General features: G+C 41.1%; 3 protein-coding genes across 4 annotated transcripts; 2 read left to right on the top strand and 1 right to left on the bottom strand.

Moving 5' to 3' along the window:
- Window positions 1-368: 368 nt before the first annotated feature.
- LOC311057292 (short transient receptor potential channel 2-like) lies at window positions 369-9629 on the top strand (the record flags this gene model as incomplete). Its single annotated transcript, XM_084074245.1, has 13 exons — window positions 369-383; window positions 768-1460; window positions 2181-2378; window positions 3340-3504; window positions 3663-3837; window positions 3959-4177; window positions 4271-4433; window positions 4698-4790; window positions 6009-6201; window positions 6304-6431; window positions 7437-7512; window positions 7873-7996; window positions 8719-9629. 13 exons carry the CDS (start codon window positions 369-371, stop codon window positions 9627-9629), a joined length of 3153 nt encoding a protein of 1050 aa, XP_083930371.1.
- Window positions 9630-14572: 4943 nt separating this feature from the next.
- On the top strand, window positions 14573-20626 carry LOC311057603 (uncharacterized protein). Of its 2 annotated transcripts, none has more exons than XM_084074597.1 (9): window positions 14573-14658; window positions 15644-15685; window positions 15900-16008; window positions 17495-17572; window positions 18234-18320; window positions 18534-19505; window positions 19613-19675; window positions 19864-19966; window positions 20101-20626. In XM_084074597.1, exons 2-9 carry the CDS (start codon window positions 15676-15678, stop codon window positions 20197-20199), a joined length of 1521 nt encoding a protein of 506 aa, XP_083930723.1. In that variant the 5' UTR covers window positions 14573-14658; window positions 15644-15675; the 3' UTR covers window positions 20200-20626. The 2 variants fall into 2 exon arrangements, with proteins under 2 accessions (XP_083930723.1, XP_083930724.1); XM_084074598.1 differs by lacking the exon at window positions 14573-14658 and adding an exon at window positions 15006-15033.
- A 1315-nt stretch (window positions 20627-21941) lies between these two features.
- Window positions 21942-24500, bottom strand: plp1b (proteolipid protein 1b; the record flags this gene model as incomplete). The annotated part of the gene is made up of 7 exons (XM_084074246.1): window positions 21942-22016; window positions 22240-22305; window positions 22551-22624; window positions 23064-23238; window positions 23627-23783; window positions 23901-24087; window positions 24461-24500. The coding sequence occupies 7 exons, from the start codon at window positions 24498-24500 to the stop codon at window positions 21942-21944; spliced, it is 774 nt and encodes a 257-aa protein (XP_083930372.1).
- Window positions 24501-25236: the final 736 nt, after the last annotated feature.

Here is a 25236-nt window from a genome sequence, read left to right on the forward strand (position 1 = left end):
TAAAACGTATTTCCCAACTCCTCTGGGGAATAACGGCAGCTGTTGCTGAGATGGTAACAGCTACCTTAATTGTATCGTCAAGTGTTTCCTTTGGGAAGGGCAGAGATGAATCCTGTTTGAGTTGAGGGGCCAGGCCAAGCGTGAAACACACGGTTACATTTTAATTGGCCCTGGCCCCTGGGATTGACGATGTGTTATTTGGTTTGTGGGTGTGATTCCATTGTCTGAACAGTCAACGACTAGCACATGAACACAATGCTCCGTAGTGTTTAGTTGGTGATAACCCGCTGATAGTTTCATCTACTCAGCTGAGTGATGCTGATTGAAGTTTAGGAAAACAACACTCGGATCTGTCCTGTTAATTGTCAATGGAAAACCTATCGGTAAGCATATTTATTTATACAATACCATTAATTAATATTGAGGAGCTATGCTTTTGTCATAATCTAAAGCCAGCATATTCCAGCTGTTTTTTTAATGAATGAATAAGTACTTAAGTTTTAAATGAATAACTCAGGAATTAATGACATACATTTATAGTTTTCTTTGTATATCAAATAAATATTAGAATGTTATAAAATGCATCACTTGATTATGCCCAATGTCTCACCTTTGTTTACCAATAAAATAGAGATTTTGTACATGTCATTTGTCAACAATGACTTAATTTCATTCTAAGTTGCCGTTAATATCAAATGTTCAACTTGTTGATTCAATGTGACAGTAGACACAAAATATTGTCCTTTGTGCTTCCTTCTTATTTCCAGCCAGAAGAATGGCGCGAGATTGTGAACAAGAAGATGATGTTCCCTCCGGAACTCATCGGCGCCATCCAGGAAGGGAAAGTGGATACGATCGGTAGACTGCTGCAGACTGGTGATGGCATCATCCGCCAGCTGGATGACTCTGAAGACCGACTATGGAGGGAGGCACTCAACCTGTCCATCCGCCTGGGCATCGAGGATGCCATGGTTGCACTCCTGCAGGGGGTCAAGTTTGACTTCCGTCAGATCCATGAAGCACTCCTAGTTGCTGTAGACACCAATCAGCCCAGAGTGGTAAAGCGCCTGCTGGACCGACTAGACCTGGAGAAAGGCAACAAGGTGGATGTGCGGTCCTTCTCTCTGGCTATCTTTGACAGCTCTATTGACAATTCCCAGTTTGCCCCTGGGGTGACCCCTCTGACCTTAGCCTGCCAGAAGGACCTGTATGAGATCGTCACCATGCTCACCAAAAAAGGCCACTCCATCCCATTGCCACACAAGATCTCCTGTGACTGTCTGGAGTGTCGAAATGGCCGGCAGTACGACCTGCTTAAGTTCTCTTTATCCCGCATCAACACCTACCGTGGCATCGCCAGCCGTGCTCATCTGTGCATCACGTCTGAAGATGCCATGCTCAATGCTTTTACCCTCAGCAAGGAGCTTCGCATGCTGGCCAAGAAGGAACCAGAGTTTAAGGTCTGACATTGTTTTAACCCATTAAGACCTGGAACTGTGTCATTTTTAGATTTGAGCTAAAAAGCATTATTTTACACTTTGGGCTATTCAAAAATAGCAGATATACAAGCTCATAGCGCGGCACCGAGTGCCGCGCTATGAGCTTGTAGATCTGCTATTTTTGAAAAATCGTGAAAATGTGTGCACATCTTTGAAAATATATATTTTTAAAGCGGACATTTTTAACTCAAATCTTTGCTTCTGGGGGTCCCTGGAACAAGATATTTTGATGGGGGTCCGCAACCAAATACATATAATTTTGGGGGTCCTTGACGTGAAAAAGATTGGGGCGGCCATAGCTGAATGGTTAGTGAGCCCGCCTAGGGAGCCAGATGCCCTGGTTGCCCCAGGTTCGATTCCAGGCCAGGTCAGCATATGTGTCGATGAAATGAAATTTGTCCCTGAGCAAGACTCTTAACCCCTAATTGCTCACAGGTTCTCATTGGAAACAAGACCGCAAGGACTTTCATGAACGACCTGTTAAAAGGAATTATCCTTATCCTTAACCACTGATATAGAAACATAGGTTTTTCAGAATACTGTTGAGATTTAGGAGACATGTAGAATCGGCTTCAGGTCTGACATTGTTTTAAAAACCTGTTTCTTGCATGGATTGAGTTTTTGGGCATTTAGAAATACTGTTTTGATTTGATGATTATGTTGTGGTACCTCTTTCCTAAGCCTGATTATCTGGCCCTGGAGCTGGTCTGCGAGGATTTCGCTGTGGAATTGCTCGGAATGTGTCGCAACCAGAGTGAGGTGACTACCATTCTGAACAGCTATGGGCTCACAACCGACGATGCTGTGGAGCAGGCTTTTGAAAAGGGTATACCCACCCTGTCACGTCTCCGACTTGCTGTGAAATACAACCACAAGCAGGTAGAAAGAAAAAAAATATATGTATATTAAGAAACCACAAAGCAAATGTTAGTTTAGTTTATTTCGATCCACATCAACAATTACACAAAACGTACCACACTATAATCCAATAAATCATGTTGTTTGATCGAAAAGACATAGGCTGAAGCTCAAAGCTTATTTATGCCTATCCTCCTACATGGTGATTTAACTTAGTTACATCATTTATAAAGTTCATATTGAATGAACACACAAATGTTGACATCAAAAACCTTTTTTAATTAAAAAAGGGACCTTGGACTGGGAGCGTGAACACTACCCGCACCAACATTGTAATATATCCCTCCGTTGTTGAGATAAGGCTGTCAATTTGTCCTCAAATTTGTCCTTGACCTTGATGGTTACCGTGGCCTTTTTTGTTTATTCTTTTTTTATCAAAAAGTTTCATGTCTTTGGAGCAGCCTACTGATCATTGCCACTAACTTTCATGAAAATCTGTCTATCTCATCTTGATTGTGACCTTGACCGTTGACCCTTTTCACCTTAAAGTTAATCATCAGTAAGGTACCCCACCTTACTGATCATTCCCACCAAGTTTAATGAAAATTAGCCCATCTGTTCTCAATTTCTCTCTCTCTCTTTCTCTTCCTCACACGCACACACACAGACACACACACACACACACACACACACACACACACACACAGACACACACACAGACACACACACACACACACACACACACACACACACACACACACACACACACACACACACACACACACACACACACACACACACACACACACACACACACACACACACACACACACACACACACACACACACACACACACACACACGCATGCACAGATGCCACTGGTTACAATACATGCATGGAGGCAGAGGAATATAGTCTGGTGGCTTCTTAATTCATCGCTCCTGTGCTTTTGGTTGTGTGACTGCATGTTTTTGTTTGCAGTTTGTGGCCCATCCGATCTGCCAGCAGGTGTTATCATCTATCTGGTGTGGAAACCTGTCAGGCTGGAGGGGCAGTAGAACTGCCTGGAAGCTGCTGGTCTCTTTGGGAATCTTTTTCTTCATGCCTCTTCTCTCCCTCATCTACTGGATAGCACCCAAGTCAAAGGTCATAAAACAGTACCATTTTAGGATGACTTGTTTGTTGTTTAGAACAGTAGCTCTTTTTCTTGTGTATTTCCTAGTGAGTTGTGATACAGGGGGTAATGCACATTGTATACATTACCGTTGATAGTGTTCCTCAACCTTGATGTCTTTGTTCACCAGATGGGAAAGATACTTAAGATCCCTGTAATCAAGTTCCTCCTTCACGCTGCGTCTTACTTGTGGTTTCTCATCACATTACTCGGAGAGTCAATAACCATGGAAATATATCGAGACAAATTCGCTTCGCGCGAGCAGAACATCCTGCACAGCTCATTCCACATGGTGTGGGTTGTTGGTAGGCAATCTCTTTCTACTGTAATACCTTCCTACTATTTGTGTTCATAGACCATATTCACACAGCAACCATTTTTCTCTTATATCATACTATGACGTTGTGCCATGATGTCACTATGTAGGATTCTTCTGGTACGAGTGCAAGGAGGTGTTTCTTGAAGGGCTGCGAAGTTACTTCTGGGACTGGTGGAACTGCTTGGACGTGATGGTGCTCAGCATGTACATCGCCTCCTTTACATTACGTGTGCTCATCATGCTCAAAGGTCACTTCCTCTGCCTGGCTCCTCTGGCTCCTAATATGACAGGATTATATGATGACTGCGTCTATTTCACTCAAACTGGTGAGAACAGATTTAATGGGTTTATCTGGCTACCTCGCTATGGCTTTGGAAAGTCACTGTATGGAATGAGTCTCATGTAATGCTGTGTTGTAGGGCGTGAGCAGTGGTTTCAGGAAGACCCTCAACTCATAGCAGAGGTTTTGTTTGCTGTGACCAGCATGCTGAGCTTCACCCGTCTGGCATACATCCTGCCTGCCCATGAGTCTCTGGGGACGCTGCAGATCTCCATAGGGAAGATGATAGACGACATGATGAGGTGAGAGACCCGGCTTAACGGCAATGTAAAGGTTTTGTGCTATTCCCTTTAATACCAGGCAGAAGAAACACTGTATGATGAATAAATAAACACATTGGACAGTGACTCATAGAGGTATGATACTGTATAATATTGCAAAGTAAAATAGTCAATGTTCATTTAACGAATGAGAGTAAATAAAGAATAAAAGGAAGATTAAAGGTCTGTTTTACTCTCACAGTTACAGTAAATGGGAAAAAAACTACAACCTTTCTTTTCATTCAGATTCATGTTCATACTGATGATCATTGGAACAGCCTTCCTCTGTGGTATCAACAATATCTATGTTCCGTATGTCATCTCTCCACGACTTGGCAGGTAAGAGAGGTTCAAGACTCAATTATTCAAAAAGCTATGGCTCTAAGTCAAAATGATAAAAACAACATTAAAATAATTACATTATCATCCAAAGCATTTGAACCCCCCCCCCCAAAAAAAAAAACTAACAAACATCACAAAATAGACAATATGGGCAAATATAGGCAAAGTGAAAAAGCATGTTTTTTGACTGCACAAAAGGGTGTCTTGTTTTGGACATTTTGGAAGCCAATTATAGGAAAACAGTATGGAATATCAAAAGGTTGTTTGACGTTCACTGTCACATAACTGCCGAGATCATGTGTACCTAATTTGGTGAAAATTGTATAAAACTATAATAATACAAATACAAATAAAATCAATATTGGCTTCGGGTTGTGTAGAAGCCCCTCAATATGTGATTCAAATCTGGGGTTGATGTATTCATAATTTAGATTTTTTATTTGTCAAATAGGCTCCTTCCACAAACATTGGAAGCTAGTTATAGCCAATTGGTATGGAATATAAAAAAATCTGTCAATGTGAAATGAGTGTGGAATATACGGTTGTGTCATGAACCAAAGAATACAGGGATTTTTTTAATTGTATGGTTCAAGAGCTATTGACCAAAACGTAAAGCAGGCATAGCACCACCATGAGGCCAATGTAAAACCTTTGGGGTAAGGTGACTTCCTTGGCCTACTGGTGCTGATCCTTTCAGTAGTTTCTGAGAGTAGCTCCAGGCGCACGCACGTACAGGGGCGAACGACCGCGGGTGGAGATAATTCTATTCTGTTCAGAATGCTGCCACAGTTGTAGATGATCCTGAATCATTTTCAGTGTTTCAATTCATTACAGAGAGCTCATTACACACTCCACTGCAGCTGAGAAAATTGTCAGGGCCCACTTTGTCTTGTTTGTTTTGACCAAACACTGATGCCAGTGGGTGTTTTAAGATATAAAAAAAATAATTTAAGAAGCGCTCAAATGTTTACCATAAATTTTCTGAAGAAAACAAAACTCAATTACTTTGTACAAACAGTGTAATGCATTTAAAACTGTTTTTGCATTTAACACCAACTTCCCCCCAAGTACTTCCCCAGGGCGATGGTAGTAAGAAAGGGTTCATCATCTGCAACAAGATTAAATAAGGAGTCAACAACTGAAAGAATTCATCATTATTAACAGTTAGATTGATTAACGCTAATCAGGATAGTGATTTCAACCCTTCCCATGTAGATTCAACGAGACCTTTCGCTTCCTGTTCTGGACCATGTTTGGCGTCGCCAACCAGGACTATGTGGATATGCCCAGCTATGTGGTGGCAGAGTTTGTGGGCAGGATACTGTATGGCATCTACACCCTTGTCATCGTGATCGTCCTGCTCAACATGCTTATTGCTATGATCACCAACTCTTTCCAAAAGATCGAGGTGAGGTGGTAGACCAGGTAATCCAGTGGCACAACCTTGTCTGATATTGCACACAAGGCATTCTGCAGACGGTGTTCACTGTGTTTGTTGTTTTGATCTCAGGATGACGCGGACGTGGAGTGGAAGTTTGCCAGGTCAAAGCTGTATCTGAGTTACTTTCGAGAGGGTCTCACTATGCCTGTGCCCTTCAATATTATCCCTTCTCCAAAGGCGTTCTATTACCTCTTACGGTAAGAAATGTTTACAACATTCTCTAGAAATTAATAATTGGAAATCTTTCTGCGGTCAGTTTAATTATCTCCACAAGGAGATCATGCATTTGGCTCTGTGTGTCTGTCTGTGTGTCCGTCTTGCATACTAGGCTAATCAGTGTACTTTCTTGTGCACACTGTCAGCATGCCAAGAACCTCAATTTTTGATATTTTAAAAAATTGAACTAGTTGAACTACAGTATGTCACTTTTTTTTATTAACCACTTGAACCCTGTCCATGTCATAATAGGAAATAAAATGGCTAAAATATGTGAACATTCAGAAAAAATAACCGATCTAAAAGCTCGGAGATCGGCTATTTTTGACCTGAAAACGTATTACCTGTTTAATAAAGAGCTGGACAGACAGGAACATCCCTGTTACTGAACAAACATTCTATTTCAATATTTACTATCAGTAAATAGTGCTATTTAATAGTGTTTAAATAACACTTAGTTTAACACCAATTTTGAGGAACCTTTACTTTACTTGAGTATTTCCATTTTTCAATACTAATATTCCACTACATCCCTGACGTAAATATTGTACTTGTTACTACTACAATTATTTGATAGCTTTAGTTACTAGTTACTTTGCAGATTTAGATTATTATTAACAAACATACATTAACCTATTAAGCCCTATTTTATACTTTGGATATTCGATAATGATTTACAAGCCCATTGCCCCGTGCCTTTTCATACCACAGGCCCACAACCCCAAAACATTGTCATCACATGCCCCAGAACAAAAGATGGAGAGATTTAGGCAATGAATGTGTATGAGAGAGAGGGAGGAAAACAATAGAGATTATGTACAACTGTTAATCACAGACCACACTGCACTTTCATGGCTGTAGGTAGAAATGTAACTGCACACATCGCTATATCATTAGGGTATGCCTCCTGGTGGAGATTTGTGTTTTACTGAACGCACCCTACTCATTTATATTTGTATTTATTGAATTTATATTTTGTGTTCAAGGGCTATCTTTAAGCGAATATGCTGTTGCTGTAAATGCAAGTCATCGGTGCCAGATTATCCCCCTATAGCTTCCATGGTAAGTATTTTTTTGTTGTTGCTCAAATACAATGTGTAATGAATGCTAAAATAACTTTGAATCGTGCCCAGAGATTATGTAGACTCCTGTCTCTTTAGCAGTGGTGGAAAGTAACAACATTTATTCAAGTACTGTACTTATTACTTAAATACAATTTTGAGGTACTTTTACTTTACTTGAGTATTTCCTTTTTTCGATAAATGCTTCTACTCCCCAACCCAAAATGACTGGTAATTAGGAACAAAATACCCTTATGGTTGTGGGGCTCTGTGGCATAATGCATTCCAAACTGGGGGTCCTTGAAATTAAAAAGGTTTGAGAATCACTGTTTTATATTATCTGTCATATTACTGTATTCAGGGCGGTGCCGGTGAATGCGGTCCTGATGAAAGCCAGGCTACATTCCGGCAGCAGGTGGTCGGGGCTCTGGTTCAGCGCTACATTGAATCAGCGCGCCGTGAGTTTGAGGAGACGAAAAGAAAAGGTACAGTATATGATTATAACCTCTGTAATGTGTATAAAAAACATTACAGTTATACATAATGTAAAAATGTCCTCAGTCAATGAAACACCCGTATTTCCAGTACAACAGCAGTGCATAAAAGACAGATAATAAATAGACTGTAGATTGGAAACTATTATTTATGTGTTTTGAGGTCAAGGGTTCACACCACAGGCTGCGTTGTCACCTTTTGTGTCCAACGCAGTCATTGTAATACAGCAGGGGTCTTCAACAGGGGGTCCGGGACCCCTAAGGGGTCCTCAGAGTTACTACAGGGGGGTCTCCAAATCTTTGTGTGATAGGACTTTTTTCTTTTATTTACGTTAACCACTTGAACCCTTATATCCCTATATTCTGAGTGTAGATGGAAAAGGAGCAGACCAAGTACGGAGCCTAGGGTCAAGTTTACTAAGTACTGAGAGTTTTAAATGTCTGATAAATACACTGATCACAGTGCTGTCAAACAAGTCTATGAAGCTATCTATGGAAAGGTTTCATCGGCAACACACATTTTATACAATATGTAGTGGGGGGTCCCTGCTTCATCTCTCCCTCAGCTAAGGGGTCCTTGACCTGAAAAACGTTGAATACCCCTGTAATACAGCATTGTAATACAAAAGGCTGACTTGAATCCTGAACAGTGTTAGAAATAGGAAGACATTCCATCATCAAGTGCTGCATTGTGATTACTATGATTATTTCAGATATTGGCAATCGGATCACAGAGCTGGGCAAAGTGATGGGCAGGCTACACAGTGACATCAAACAGCTGAAGCACACTCTGGTGGGTGAAGGCCACATTGCACGGCAAGGATCCACAAAAGAAGGCTCCTCCATTCTGGGCAAATACATCATGGGTGCAAAAAACAACTTCAGGGGTTTCAGTAAAAGGGGAGATGAGGGACAATTGCCTCTTCAGCACCATACGGAGGAAGAGTTGGCTGTGTCACATGACACGCATGTAGATGAAGAACAGGATGTATTAGATGAGAAAACGGAGCAGGTGGATACGGAGGAGAGGGGGAAGGCTGAAGTGGGCAGAGACAGAGAAGAGGGATCCAAGCAGGTCACAGACGCTGACGTTGTTAGAATGGAAGAAGGCAGGGTAGCGGTAGCGGTCGAAGAGCAAAAGGAGAAAGCGGGAAGCATTGAGCCACCTGAAAAACAAAAAAACAGAGACGGTATAGTGAACGAAGAGAGGACAGGAAAAAGTATGGTAACAGACGTAGAGGAAAAGGTTGACGTTAAAGACGCCAAAGACAAAAGTCAGGGTGAGAGACTCGAAGGCGGGGGCAAGGGCCCTGCGGAAGAAGGTGAACAAGTTTTAGAAGCCAATACGGCGCGTGACAGAAAGGTCAACATAGCAGACGTGACAGAGGAAGAGAAAAGGCTCAAAGACATAGAACTGAAGGAAAAGAAGGTGGAGGGAAGGGGGAAGGCTGATCAAAAGAAGGAGGATACTGTAGCACAGAAGGCTGGTGTGAAGGAGAGCACTGTAACACCAGTAAACACAAAGGTGGTTCCCTCTCCAACAGGAAGCAGCAGCTCCAAGGACACTGGCTTTGGTTCACAGGAAGGGGAGGGCTCTCTTGATGGAGCGCCAGGAAAACCCTGACCTCAACATTTCTCTACTTAAAGGGACACTATCACTCTTTTGATATGCTTTTCCGTTCATAGTTGATCATTATCATAGTCTACTCTATAGGAATAACGATGCAATTCCTGTCCTTTCTCTGTATTCCTGCAAACATTGGCCTAGCTATTTTCTGAAGTCAAGATCCCTATTTTGCCATAAACACAGCGAACTAGAAGATGTGATCAGTGTTATAACGGAAAATGTAACATTAGGGTTAAGATTTCGGGTTCGTTGAAAATGTTGATAGTGTCCCTTTAAAAACATGCTTGTCATGCTGAAGGCAGCCTAGTAATTGGTTTAGAAGGCAATTTAAATCAATAAGCCTAGAACAGCATCAGTGGCAGCAGCCAGGGCTGCCTTGCAGTACGAAAACCACTAGATTAATCAATATTTTACCCCAAATTACAATAGCACACAGTTAAGGAAAAGCAGTGTAGGGCTGCTCCATAGTGGAGTGGTTGAGTATAAAGACCTAATGCTCACAGTTAAGCTTGGGTTATCATGTGCTTCCTCTTAATGTGATGTTGCAATCTCACATGAAAATATTCAAGATTGGGTTGAATTGCTTACAAAGTGTTTATCCTATAGTGAATTCTAATACAAATAAAACAAATTAACAGTTTTGTTCATTTTGTTTTGTCTGTATGTAACTAATGCTTGAGGAATCTCAATGCAGTCACCTCCTAAAACATTATGATTAGGAGTAATTCTGTTGCAGTGTCTTCCCTGTCTGTATGTGGCAAGAAGACTGTACATGATGCTACAGTATCTGCAAGACTCAGCTTGCTTTACACGTGCTGTTCCCTAGTGGCTGCAACACCAGCTCATTAATTCATCTCCTGAAGCATCCCATTCCCTGCTGCACGACAAATTACAGAGGAAAAACAACCTGGCTGGTCTTCAGTCCATACTCTCAAGTTGCAACATTCTATCTTGAATGATGTCAGCCATTTTTAATAGGGAACACACCCGTGTTCTGATGAGTAGATGCAGCTACAGCATAGACATGTATTTGAAAATGCCACATGATAATATTATACAGCGTGGCCGAAGGCCAAGCCATCTTTAACAGGCTTTATCTGTATGTATGAATGTAGGTCCTCTCAAAACCAAGCACAGCTCATGCTGCCATGTATAAGATTGTGAAGCCGAAAATAGCTGATGTGAGCGTATAGATCTGCTATTATAAGTGCATGACCATCGTTCGACAGTGCATACGTTAGGGAATAAACAAAAGCAGCATGGACAGTCTTCACAACCAGGAAATGTGTGGTCTAAGAGAAAAGTGTTTTTTTTAGTCTTTTTGTTATACCAACATTGTTAAGAAACACAAAGGATATCTTTATAATGGTTGCTATTTCCATTTGAGCAAAGGAGACATATACTGTCACGCTATTTGACATGTTCACAAATAGAATGTTTTTCAATGCGAGGGTGATGCCATTCCATCCAGTAGTAGTAGTAGTAGTAGGCGGCATTTAGGCCTAATGTGTTTCTTTTTAATCTAATGATTAATTATCAATTCATTATGAGGTACATTCATGTTTGTAATGTTTTTGTCTGGCTACCTTTTTAGATAATTTATGAAAGGGTAGTTAAAAAGACGAAATGCTGGAAAATTAGGAAGAAGTCAGACATGGAGCCAATAGGCTAATATCAAGGTGTCTTTTAAACCAACTGATAAATTCTTTCTCACAGGAACACAAGCATCCTACAGTATGTTTTTCATAGAACATGAAGTGACTTAATTGCCACAACAAGTAAGTCACTATCTGTCTTATCTGACTAGTAGCCTTCTCTGTCATCCTCTTCCAAAAAAAAGACACCACCCTGAGGAGAAGGTTGTCACACCCAATGTAAATAATCTCCTGTTTGCATTTGTTATGTCATAGCATGTAAAACTATTTGGTTATCCTTCTACATTCTGCAGTGTAAAATAATGTTGGTGAACTTGTTTGCAGTGCAACAGAAGTTATGATGTGTTTGTTAAAAGCCAGAGATGAATTCAGGAGACGGAGAAACAAACACCCACCTGTGTTCCTGACTTCTTAGCGGCTTTCTTATGAATAAATATTCATTTTTTGCATTCCAAGGAGCTTTCCGTATTTATATTCAAACTTTTTTTCAAATATTAGTTCAGAACACTGAGAAGGTAAGCAACCCTATTGAAGTACTAATGACAGATTTCTGTTCAACCGATCCTACCCTATTTCCTACTATAATCCTAATCCGACTATCCTACTATAAATCCTACTATCCTACCATAAAATGAAGAAAGCTCTACCTGTCATTCTATCTTCATCCATTTCTCTCCTCAGTGGGTTGACCAAGCAATCTCAAATCGCACAATTGCATTGACCATTGGCATATGCAGAGAGTGAAGAAGCCAATGTTTCAATTTTAAGGCGTTTTTTTTAGCAGTTTGTAAACTCTCAATCAAGTCTGTTTATGGTGGAGAGGGGGGGGGGGGGGAGTCACAGGAGCAGTGTCAGGGTTAATTGTGTAATTGAGAACAAAAAGGGGAAGCATGCACATCTCTTTGAAAATTTGCAGGTGCTGGACTCAAAAATACACACCATAGAAAGAAGAAGAAGTCCGCACACTATTGTAGCTCCAGCAACCAGTTTTGTTTTAAGGCTCACAGCTTTACAACGTTTCGACCCCTTCGGGTTATACCCTTCATACCTGACGAAGACCCGAAGGGGTCGAAACGTTGTAAAGCTGTGAGCCTTAGAATAAAACTGGTCGCTGGAGCTACAATAGTGTGTGGACTTCTTCTTTCTATTAATTGTGTAATTGCACTCTGTTTAAAGTAGCATGCTGTGCCAGCATGTCCCACCTGCATTTTGCTGCTTGCATCTGTAGCTATAAGTGAGTGACAACCCCCCCCCTGATTATTGAGTCTCTTGATTCATAGCAGGGTAGCAGGAACCTAGCTTGAGATAATAATAATGAGATAAAGCAGTAAATGGATGCAGTGCAGAAGTCCACTTGTAAGTCCAACTGCACTCAATCACAATGTGTGCAGGTTACCTGCAAAATTGGTTTGCGTTTGTCGCCATGAACTCCAAGACAAATTGACCATTCTAATATTTGTTAGAACTTAGTTTGGAGAATGGCAGTCAAAATGGAGCAAATAAATAACAATACCTGTGTGATTATATAATTGTTATATATTGTTCACATCACTATCTCACCTGTTGTCTTGCGACAACCACAGACTCCAACTAGGTCAGAATGTACCCGCCAAAGCAGCATTCATTGTACAATCGTCTCGCTCAATGACACAATGTGTGTCAACTGGTCATTATCATGACATGATATGATGTGTTCACGAGTTTTCCTATGGTGACAGATATCCTTTGTCATGTTTCGATAACGTGATGTAGATTCAAATTCCTAGAATTCATCATCCTAGACCTAGACTGAGGTTGTCGTCGTTTAATGGGAGCATACTTATGGGGCAGGTACTACTACATTCCACAGATGCAAACACTGTGTGTGTGAATGAGTTCATACCCAACCAACTCTTGATCCCACCCACCCACCCACTAAAATACATATATACTTATAGCTCCATTAAGAACCTCTCACTCCGCCATACAGCTCTGAGATGAGGTTCGAGGTCTCCCAGAATCGGTTGAACAGCCGCAAAGGCTCCGCTGTTTACCCTTTTATCTACATCGTATCCAAGAACTAATGGTAGATTCCAAAGCGCACAGATGTTTAAGGTTTGGTCGGGCACAAAATATTTTAGGTGGAGACTTGACTTCGATAGGGAGTCCACGGGCAAATACATTTGGGGTCCTTGACATGAAAAGGTTTGAGAACCACTGCTGTATGGGAACATAGGGCTAAGGGAAAGTAGGCATGACCCCCTGTGTAATATCGCCCTGGTTTCATAGGACTGTACCACATTGATCCAAGAGTGCTGAGAGAGAGAGAGAACTCCCAATACATGTCCTATTATGCATTCAGTTATATGCAGCTGTGCTTGTGAGAGAGCCGTTTGGGGCTTCTTCTCTTTATAGGTGTTCAGTCACAGAATGATGCTTTGCAAGTAGGCTACTGAATGGGGCCAAATTATATCATAACAGTTATGGATGGCAAGCAGACTTCATGTCAATATTTTCTCCAGACATAAAACACAAACTGGCAATGTGATTATTTTTTGTTGTGTGTGTTCTGCTTTCAGTTCCAGTGGGTAGTAAGCTATGTAAGCTTGTTGGGCTGTTTACTTTCAGCATTCGTACATGATCTTGTATTGCGGTGAGAGTGATAATTATTTAGGGTGCAGTTCAGTGCAGTTGCACATGTTGCTTAATTTAACTCAGTGGTTTTTAAAGACTTATAAAATGGGTTTAAGCTATACTTCTGGTCCCTCTTGATTCCTAAGGAAACAAAGATCCACTGCCTGAGGGCAGGTTGTTGTTTGAAACATACTGTGTACTGCTGCATGTGTGATGGTCTATGCTTTGTTTTAATTTATTTCAGCATTCAAGGAGCCCCTACAACTAATCTCAGAACACAACGATCCTGAACAAATTGATCTGGGATGGCAGCGTTGCATTGTTCATTTAATTAAGTTAATTAGTCATTGTGTCTCAATAATATAGATGACATCAATTGGAAGTGTCAGAAACCATATGCAGTGCACACTACCCAACTTAATGTGCCCCCCCCCCAACACACACAAACACACACACACACACACACACACACACACACACACACACACACACACACACACACACACACACACACACACACACACACACACACACACACACACACACACACACACACACACACCCTGCATACCAGCATCAAGGAGTGGCACCCGAATGATAGGATGGAATCTTGGATGGTATGGAATTTGCAGTGTTTCCACCTGTTAAAGACGGTTTGAAGTCTGGGTCATCACTCATCAGCGGGTGGGTGGCAGGTGTGTGAGGAAGAGAAAGGACGAGCATCTAATAGACGCCATTAACACCACTGACGGTCACAGGTGAGGGCTGCTCATGCTTATATCTAATACTTCTGTTTATGCAGAACCGTGTTAGTGCATTTTATATTGACCTGACATTGTCTGTTCTGCTGAATATGGACTATTGTGTTTTATTTTATTTTGGTTCTTGAATTTTTACTCTTTTACCTGTCCTATTTTTCACTCTACTACTGCTGCTGCCGCTGATATGCCACCTGAATTTCACTCTGGCACTCGATAAGGACTTTGATTGATGGATTGATTGAATACTTTATTCAGAAGTTTGCAGAGAAAAAAAGCACATGGAAGTACAGTTCCAAATACAAGGTCAACTAAATAGGATTGAAAAGGTTTATGACTTTACTGGGGCCAGTTTGGAATTGCAGCCTCCTGAAAGTATTCTTAATTATATCTCTAAATAACATTCAATGATAGCTGAATTAAATGTAAGCATTGATATCAGAGCTGTTTTATAAGCACCCCAAGCATGTGCCGTGTAGACCAAATTAAACTAAACTTTTGTTTTGAAACACTTGCTTATCTCAGTTTGGCATTCTCAATCTGAATACTTTCTCTGGAATTAGCAATACTTATCATTCCTGGTGTTGTGCTGCAGAATGCTGCAGTGCAAGTTGCTTCTGGTTCATAAATTGGATGTGAGGTTAATGATGATATCTACGTGTAATAACTCAGTAACACTTGACTGCCAAGTATGAGGTTCTTACAAGTCCTTTGTTTTCTCATTCATGCAGACACTTAGGGTTTCTTAAAATGGTATTGATTAACATATAGGACTATCAATAATACCCTTGGTTCACACAGATTGTGTGTGTGTGTGTGTGTGTGTGTGTGTGTGTGTGTGTGTGTGTGTGTGTGTGTGTGTGTGTGTGTGTGTGTGTGTGTGTGTGTGTGTGTGTGTGTGTGTGTGTGTGTGTGTGTGTGTGTGTGTATCTATATTTATGTATTTATTCCCATTTTTGATTGACTTTTGGTTCCCTTTTTTCAGATTGACAAGTTGAGGAGAAAAACAATATCATTATGTCAAAAGGTAAATTCAGTTTGAATACTATGCTGCATCAGTGTTATTTGTGTATACAGGTGTGCAGGTCCTGATACTATGCAAGAGACATACTGACAAGCGGTGTGTGTGTGCATGCATGCGTGTCCGTGCGTGCGCGCTGTGTGTGTGTGTGTGTGTGTGTGTGAGTGTGATTGTGTGAGTGTAGTTGTTCATTACGTGTGCTTTCTGTCTGTCTTTTCAGACACTGACAAAGCCAAGGTGTTTCAAACCACCAGGGTGCGCACAAATCTGAAGGGAGATGGCAGTTGGATCCATAAAGGTACAGCAGCAGTTGAAGAGGAGAAACCAAGGTATTGTGCCCCAAAGTCTGTTCTTTTTTTGTTGTTTATTTTAAAGCTTGAGAGCTTATTTACTGTGTGGTCCTTTGAGTGTAAATGTCTGTGTTAAGAAATATACTCTTGCTACTGCAGTAGTGAGTAATGAATCACTCATCAAGGCATCCTAGAGGTGTGCATAGTTGAGCAAGACTCATCATCTTTCATTTGGGTAGTGTTTGAGCACTTCCTGGCGGGCGGAAGAAATTGCAGACAGAATGACATCCACCAGACTTTGCAACTGTGCAATTAAGGTCCTGCAGATATTACAAAATATAGTACACAGGTAATAAAAGGTAAGAAATAAAAAATATATTATACAGACCAAGATACTGCCAGTAGTTGAGTCATATTTTAGAAGGGCTTCCTCGTAAAAGAGGTATTTTATCTCAATGGGATTTTCCTCTGTATAGAAATTGTCAAATAAAATAAAAAAGTAATAAACTGTAAACCCTAATATGTGTAGTGGGTGACCATAGACTAGGATATAGTTTTAAATTGCATATTCCCTTGGACTGAGGATATACAGAATATGTAGTTAGAATTGCAGCTTCCCTGGTTATTTAGGTAGAATACTAGACACATACAAACAAACTAACAGACATCCTCAATAAAATAGTTTTGCATTGTGTTGTGGATCAACTAATTACATGAAAATGAATTTGTTTTCTAACATCTTACAAAATTATATAATGCAGGAGTGAAGAATTAGGCCATGAACTAGATCTATGGCATGAACTACCATAGATCATAATTTATCAAAATGGCTTGTGAATATTAGAAAGGGGATTCAGTGAAATTGTGTGCACACTCTGGCATGTAATAGTTCAGAAACTGCATGCCACTGATGCCATGGGACTTTGATGTTGCTATTGTATGTCAAAGAAACCACATTGGAATAAGGAGCTTCATCACCATACCTAGATCATGCATTCCCAGAGGACTCATCACTGATTGCAGGTCTATGTTTGTGACATCACATTTGTAGTGAATGGGTCACAAAAGAGCAAGCTGTCATACTTAATAGGGTGATGTTTTTTGGTAAAAACTAAAGGTTTTTTGTTAAAAGGTGAAAGCACTATATTCTGATAGTATTCATTGCTATAGAGTGTTTGTTCAGTAACAGACCCCCCCCCCCCCCCCATCTCTCCAGCTCTTTAATTAACAGAAAATGTTCAACCAATCAGGAGAGAGCACCCATTTATCAGCTTCAATTTGATATTGTTCCAGTTCCAATTTTGTCTTTGTCATCCCTTCCAATTTCACTTCTTTATCCTGTATCCTGTATGAGTTCTCTCTCGTGATTGGATAAAATTGGTATCACGACCTGAAAATGCATTATCTGTTTATTAAAGAGCTGGAGAGACAGGGAGACTTCTGCTACTGAACAAACACTCTAAACCAATGATTACTATCATCACTATCATGCTGTACATTCACTATGAATTCATCTCTCTTATAGAAATGAGGATGCTGTAGAGACCAGACCTCCCATGGTTAGACAGAGTTCATATGTCCTCTCAACAGCCAAGAAATTTGGGTGAGTGCATGACATGTTCATAATATTGATCTTAAAAAAATAAAAAAGTAGAAACTTGTCTCTTACGTTGTCCATTAATTAAACTGCTAACCAGAAAATAATCTGGAGATATCAGCAGTCAATCTGTACTTATCCCAGGGTTATACAACAAAGTATAGGACTGGGCAGCTCCCAGGTGTGAATATTTGTAACTGCATGAGTGTGAAACAGGGCATTGCTGAACCTCACCTGGATAAAGTAAATGTATATGTATATGTATATGTAATAAATAAGTAATTACAAATACATTGTCTAGAAAACCATGGCCAACATCTGATGTTAAATGTATTTTCTTTCTATCTTGAATCGCACCGGAAATTTCATCTTGGACAGTAGCTCTGAATTAAATTAGATTAAAACAAAAAAGTAACTTTTCTACTTAAGCACTTTTAAACATTAAATAGAGAACTGTACACTGTTAACTGTCGGAACTTTCCATTTATATTGGATATGGAAGTTGCTTATCTAGGTCTCTTTCCCCCTAAGATCAGTGCGCGCCCCCCAGTGAGCCCAACAACAGAAAAGCTCCCAGAATTTAGCCTGTAGATTACAGACGGAATTTGGTAGGCTATGAATGTTCAATGCCGAAATCCCTTTTGTATTGTGTTGTTTTCTCTTTTAGTGGCTCAGAAAGTCAACCTAACAACAATGTTAGCCCTACTAAGACAGACGTCCAACTGACTGAAGCTATTGAGGTGCCAACAGAAAGGTTAGTGTCTGACATATTATTGAGGTAACTGAACACACCGCTGGTGTTTTCTTATCGCTCTTCATTTGAAAACTCCTGTCCTCATCTTTAAATCGTACTACACCAACATTTTCACACAGCAGAAATGCCGATATGCACAGCCATTTTGTGGAAACTGTTATATTGTCCTCCTGAAAGCATATTTGGGAATGAATAATCCTGTCTGTGTCTCAGCCCTGCAACACCCACAGGACAAAATGACACGATGCAACCAGTTAATCCAACACATGGAAATTCAGTGGAAGACTTTGTGGTGGAGCCAACTGAGCAAGCTCTTGCCAATGGAACTGCTGAAGAACATATTGATGCACCAGTTGACCAATCAAACGCAGAACCCAGTGAGACAGCTACTGAGGTCTCTGCAGACCTCCATGTCGATCCAGTTGAAGAATCATCAGCGGAGGCCATGGCAGAGCTGAGTGAAGAAACAGAGCTGAGTCGAGACAATTCTCAAATCAGTGTAGAGCTCACAGATGAACCAAAAGCAGAAAACACAGAGAACCCCGATGTGAAAACTGCTGCTGACCAAGAGCCAGCTAGCAAATCCCAGCTGGAGCAGGTTGGAATGGAATCAACTCTCCTGCCAGCAGAGGAGCTTATTGAGGATAATACAATGGGGGCTGCTGTAGAACCTGTTACACAGCCTGCTGTAGAGCAGGCTGTTGTAACCAATGCTGCACCAGAAGGAGCAGAATTTGTGGTCCAAGACCCAGCTGCTGTTGCAGAACCAGTCACTCCTTCTCTCAATCAGCTTCCTGAAGAAACGACTGCCACGTGTGTTGTCGAAGCCGTAGCTCAATCAGACCCAGTCTCTGTCCCTGTGGGTGAGCCTGAAGCTGCCATTGTAGTTGCCCATGAAGTCCAGTCTGCGGATGTAGTTGCTCTAGAGCAAAGCTGTGGACCAACGCCTGACGCTGCTATTGATCACACAGATTGTTCCAGTGTTACGATTCCTGCTGAACCCGTAAGTGAGTCAGTTGCTCAAGCTGCGCAGAGTCAGTTGGAGGAAAGTACCTTTGAACTGGCTGATGTGCTGCAGGTGGAGTCTGTTGAAACTGTAGGTGAACATGTGGACCGAGCAGAAGATTCAAGCACCGTGGAGTTAACTCCAAATCAACAACCTGCTAGCACCAACACCGTATTAATGTGAGTGTTCTTCATAAAGATCATTGTCGTGTGTACACTGACTGTGCCATATGTATTTGTCTTCATTTTTAAGAAAATGTTCTTTTTCTTGGCAAATATTTCTTCAGCACTGAGACCTTTGAAAAGCCTCCGGTGGATGTGCTGAGTGTTCTGGCACAACCTGAGATGAAGTGAGTTGAGAATTTCTGTGTATTTTGTGACTATTGATTTGATTTATTTATAGATGGGAGTGTTATTGATGTATAACTTTAACAATTTTAACAGCTCAAATAACTCAACAATTATGTGTCTTCTGCATATTCTGCATCATATTCTGCATCATAACACATATATATTTTTTAACTCTTGTCCACTAAAGGGACGGTATGCCCATTTGTACATACTGTAAAAAGGCAGTGGATGGAAGTATCAAGATCACAATTAGTTACCCTCCAGCATACAGCCACCCCGACTGCTTGAAGGTTTGTTCTGTTTGTTCTGTACCTGTTGGGATACAGTATGTGTCGGTGGTTGCATGTCATTCATTTTGGTTGACATTATCTTTCCAGGGCAGCAGCATCAAATCTAATATTGAATGTGATGATTACTATTGCAGTGCGGTGCGTGTAGCAGGGCCCTGGGAGACATGATGACACCAATGTTCCTGCATGAGCAAGTCATCCACTGTGGAATCTGCTTCGCAAAAACTATCTAGACCTTAATTAACCAAAACCCAAGGGAAGGACCATCATGAATACTGTGATTACAGTGAATAGGAACCTTTCTGCCATTACCGTTACACGTTACAAAAAATATATATATTTCTATTTTTTTTGTATACACACACTTTAGTGATAAAAGATAAAGACAAATCAGTAACAAATAGTATGTCATGAAATAATGTAAAATCTTTGGGTAATATTTCTGCTGTACTGTAGTTGCCAGTTGCACCTTGTATGACTGCAAAGAGGTTTACACTGTCTTGTCTTGTGTTATATCTTTAAGTATACTGTATTGCCAAATTATATGTTCAAAAACATATGCTAATATGTTGAAATGTTGAATGGAAATACTCTACTATATATGTACTTTCATTACAGGACTGCACGAGAATGAAATAAAATTACAATGTAGATTCAAAAGCTTTAATAATCAAAGTCATCATTTCAAAAGAGCATACACACAGCCCAGCTCAGTAAATGGTTGGACTTCACATCAAAAAGAAGCCACTTGGGAATAAAACACAAAAATATAAATTGTTAAGAGCACCACAATGCCAGTGGACAAGATATGGTTTATTTTAAGCAACAGCTAAAGCATACCCCCCAGAAAATTGACACATGATCTCTCTCCCCCCACACAGTGGTATTTAAAGAAAATAAAAATGTGTTATGTGTGAATGCCAAACAATTAGATGGAAATAATCACAAGAGAGGCTACATCCTAGACATCATTGTGGGCACAGAACTTTGATGCATTGTTCTTTATTTGTATTAGTGAAAATGAAATTTTGATACATAATAATAATTATGTATCATATTATGATCGTAGGAAACACAATGGGAGCAAATGATATTCAAAATAGATACAGACATCAGTAATCTGTAGGGATTCTATGCAGCAAGGATGATTAGCTCAGGGAACTGTCATTTATCCTGCTCTTGGCAGATACATCAGCACCAACAAAGCACCACAAAATGTGTAAATCAAAATGAGAGATTTGCTGCCCCAAGGGGGAAATGAATCACAAACTTAAGGGAATCGACCCCTTGTAATGAAAGACAAAGTAGGAGAGTAGGATTTTGTGAGCAGAGCATGTTATTGGTTGCTATGAGTTATGTACATTCCTCTACCTTAAAGGGATAGTTCAGTTTTTGATATATATTTTTTGGTTTATTAGTGCACCTCCCATAGTTCTTGTTTAATAGCTTAAAATCGTCAGTTCTCGGTGGGCACTGAGAAATGCCCACCGAAAGCTTGTTAGCATGTTGTAGCAATGCTAATGTCAGCGACAGCTAGCCAGCATTTGGTTTTAGATACTGGCTAGCTGATCCATTCGTTTCCATTGACGGATGGGAAGGACATTTCTCAGTAACCATACCATAGTGCCAATTGAAAAGGAGGTTTCAATTATTTGACCAGTATAGCTCATGAAACGTGATATCAAACTAAAATATCAGAAATCTAACTGCCCCTTAAGCCATAAATGTATACTCTGTCGGACAGTGTTGATGTGTTGTGCTTTTTAGTCAAAAATCTTTTTGGCGAGTGACACTGTTGTTCGACAAAGTATAAATGAATTATTCTTACCAATTATGACATCAGTTATTGGACAAATCTTAAACAGTAAGCAGATGATGCAGGGTTTGTTGGTGTACGGAGGATGTGGTGTGCAAGTTGTCCACTGTCCATTCCATGCCAAATGGGACTGATTTGAACAGGGCAGTAGGCCTACATTCACCAGCGTAGCCCTTTCCTGCCCAGGAACCGCAAGACTGCATAGTTATAGGTGGCTGCCACCACGTACAGAACCTATAGAGGAGATGGAAAGGGATGGAAGACAAATGTAAAGGAGACAGAAGAGCAGGAAACATAGGTCAGCACTAATGATGCAAGCAAGTCCTCGAGGGCACATGTGTAGCGATGTGGAAGGTAACCAGGTACTTTGCATTCATTTCAACATTACTACAACTATTATGCTAAAAGCACACTTTAGTGCCATTTACTTGAGAGGAAGGCTAAACTCTTTACTCACCAAAGCTAAGAGAGCAACACCAGCACCAGCAAATGCAGCAATGAACAAGTCATATGTGAGATGGAACTGTGAAGACATCAAACACAATGTAGTTCACTAGAGGTTCACCAATCTTTTCTTTTTGCTATTGGGTTGACCAATTGTGAATAATTACATTTTGATTTATGCCATCCAGGCTACATTCAATTAGATGCACCACATTAAGAGAGTGGATTTTTTTTTTTTTTTTTACAATAGCCTGCTCCACAATACTGTGTGTAAGGACAATATGAAGGATAAGTGATCATTGAATATTGGATACATCTACTTACTTCACTGCTTTTACAAATGGATGCCAAGGTCAACCCACATGCCTTTCCTGGCATTGCATTCCAAGGCAGCAGACCTTAAATAAAGACATTGTGACACAAAGTGCAATTATTCATTTGCCTCAAACATCTCATGATTTTCTGTGGTTCCTAACTATCAATAATTTGGTACGCTGTCAGAGTTATGGGGGTCCGCGGTCTAATGCCAAACTGTGGGTCCTTGAAATTCAAACGTTTGAGAACCCCAGGGTTAGAGAATGGCATCATGTGTCATCGTGAAATGGTTATGCTCTATATGTCTTGCATAGCTCTGTAGTTAATTAGTAAGAAAGCATGCAACAGATTCTCAAATGAGGATCAGGTGCAGTTATAGCTTCTTATACACTACAGTATAAACTATCCCAAATTATTTTATATTATAGTTATAATTATATACAACTACAATGACTACAGTTATTCTTTAGTATAGATTTTCTTTCAAATTAAAGTCATGGGTTTGCAGCAAAAACAACATACCATACTGCCTGGCGTCCATGCAAATCCAACCATGCTGAGTAAGAGGGGAGCCCTCAGCCAGGATGTTTATGTTATGGCAGGTCTGAGCCATGTTGAAGAAGAAGTACACAGGGATGGCTGTGAAAGCAAACACGGCCAGCCAGATGACAGCCAAGATGTACGTCACTACGATGAACTGTGGAAGGAAGCAATACAGAAGGTTAACGGAGACAAGTAATGTAACAGCAGAAGTGCAAGGTTTTGCAGTAACTGTTGTTAACCATGTTGTCTTTAATTCAACCCCAATGTATGTGACATTATATATATATATATATATATATATATATATATATATATATATATATATATATATATATATATATGACACACACACACACACACACACACACACACACACACACACACACACACACACACACACACACACACACACACACACACACACACACACAAAGCAACCTTGTGTTTACAAGCTAAAACAGATGACCATTCAGCAACAATGACATGACCATGACCTCATATTCCCCCTCCCTCATTCCCTCTCCACCACTCCATTTTCTCACAGTCAGACTGAGACCGCGTCCACAACTGGTGCTCCTGAATTCCCCAAAGGTCTGCTTGACAGCGCTGGTTGCATAGAAGCCCTCTGCTAGCAGCAGGATGCCATAGAGAAAGAAGAACGATGCCAGGCCATAGATCACGTACTGGAAGTATTGGATACTGGAACAAAGTCATAAGGGAAAGTTAGAGATGCTACTGTATGGTGAGATACAGCTGAGAGATATATTTTGCTAGCAAGAAAGTGAAAAAAAAAGAGTTTATTTATGTGCCACTCACAATGATGACAGGACCAGGTAGTCCTGGGCATTGCGAGCGAAGTACGTCTCGACGAGCACTTCAGTCTGAGTGAGCGCTTCGTGCCCGCAGCCACAAAATAATGCCATGCCCGCAAAGCACAGCAATGTGGCCACCAAGGATGGGTAGGGCACTGCCCCGAAGCACCGGATACAGCAATCATAACAACCTGAGGGGGCATAATATATCAGCACACCAGCGGCACACACCGCACATATAATCACACAGCACATTTAAAGCACTGCGTTGACCCCTTTCACCCTTCTGCGGGGAGTTAAGGAAATGGCCTCGCTCTGTTTGCCAAATCCATCAGCATAGTACACCCAACTCCATCAACAGACATGAAAGCAACATAAAAGTTAACGACAGCAGTGAAAGCCAAGTGTTCAAGCAGTGAGTCCCAATAAAGCGTCCATACAAAACCAGTCACCAGTCTCACACAACTCTTCCAGAGTAAGCAGAGCTGTTCAAGCAGGTATACTGTAGCAAATATCCAGGTTGTTAATAATTGCATTGGTAGAAATGGGAGAGAGGAAAAGCACCTAAGGCTTTGCAAAGCCAAGGCTGCCTGACCGGAAACATTTGCTGCTTTTGATCCCGTACTCCCGCAAAACAAGCAAGATTCCAACGTCAACCGGTGTGTTACAGGACCGTCTGCAATGTATTGCTACTGAAAGACAACACTCGCTGCTGTGGTTTCATCCGCATGTGACAGCTGTTCTGCTTGTGACACAGCTCAGCCCTTACTGTCTCTCGTCCAGCCCTCCTTCACCACTGGTCACAGGCGTCACCAAGCAAGTGAGAGATGGTAGTGGAACATGGTGCTTCAGGGGCCTGACGAAACAACTTCTCTTTGTGGCAGGGGACACAATATCCTTTGTCTGTGCCACGATCAGAGAGGAACAAAGGGCATCGAGGTCAAACAAACAAAGACCACAGTGCCACCATGCACACGCACACACTCACTCAAGCACGCACTCGCGTATGCGAGCACACACACACACACACACACACACACACACACACACACACACACACACACACACACACACACACACACACACACACACACACACACACACACACACACACATGCGCACACACACACACACACGCATGCACACACGCACGTGCACATGCACACTAGTAATCAACTCTTTGGTTGCTGCAGGGTTGCCAGCATTCTGAGGGCAAATAATTACGTCACTCAGGCAGGCTGACATCCACAGCTGGCTGAGCCTGGTACTGGTACCTCTGCAGAGCGTCAATGTCTGCGGGGGCTAAGTTCAAGAGGTCAACAGAGGGTGGAGGCAGGGTG

Source organism: Gymnoscopelus microlampas, assembly GCF_963454915.1.
Source record: "Gymnoscopelus microlampas genome assembly, chromosome: 12".
NCBI classification, from domain to species: Eukaryota; Metazoa; Chordata; class Actinopteri; order Myctophiformes; family Myctophidae; genus Gymnoscopelus; species Gymnoscopelus microlampas.

Excerpts from the sequence above, each read along its gene's own strand:
- LOC311057603 (XM_084074597.1), top strand. Across the intron at positions 16,009-17,494 it reads GTTGAAGAGGAGAAACCAAG|AAATGAGGATGCTGTAGAGA; the intron begins GTATTGTGCCCC and ends TCTCTCTTATAG. Across the intron at positions 19,967-20,100 it reads GCCACCCCGACTGCTTGAAG|TGCGGTGCGTGTAGCAGGGC; the intron begins GTTTGTTCTGTT and ends TTACTATTGCAG.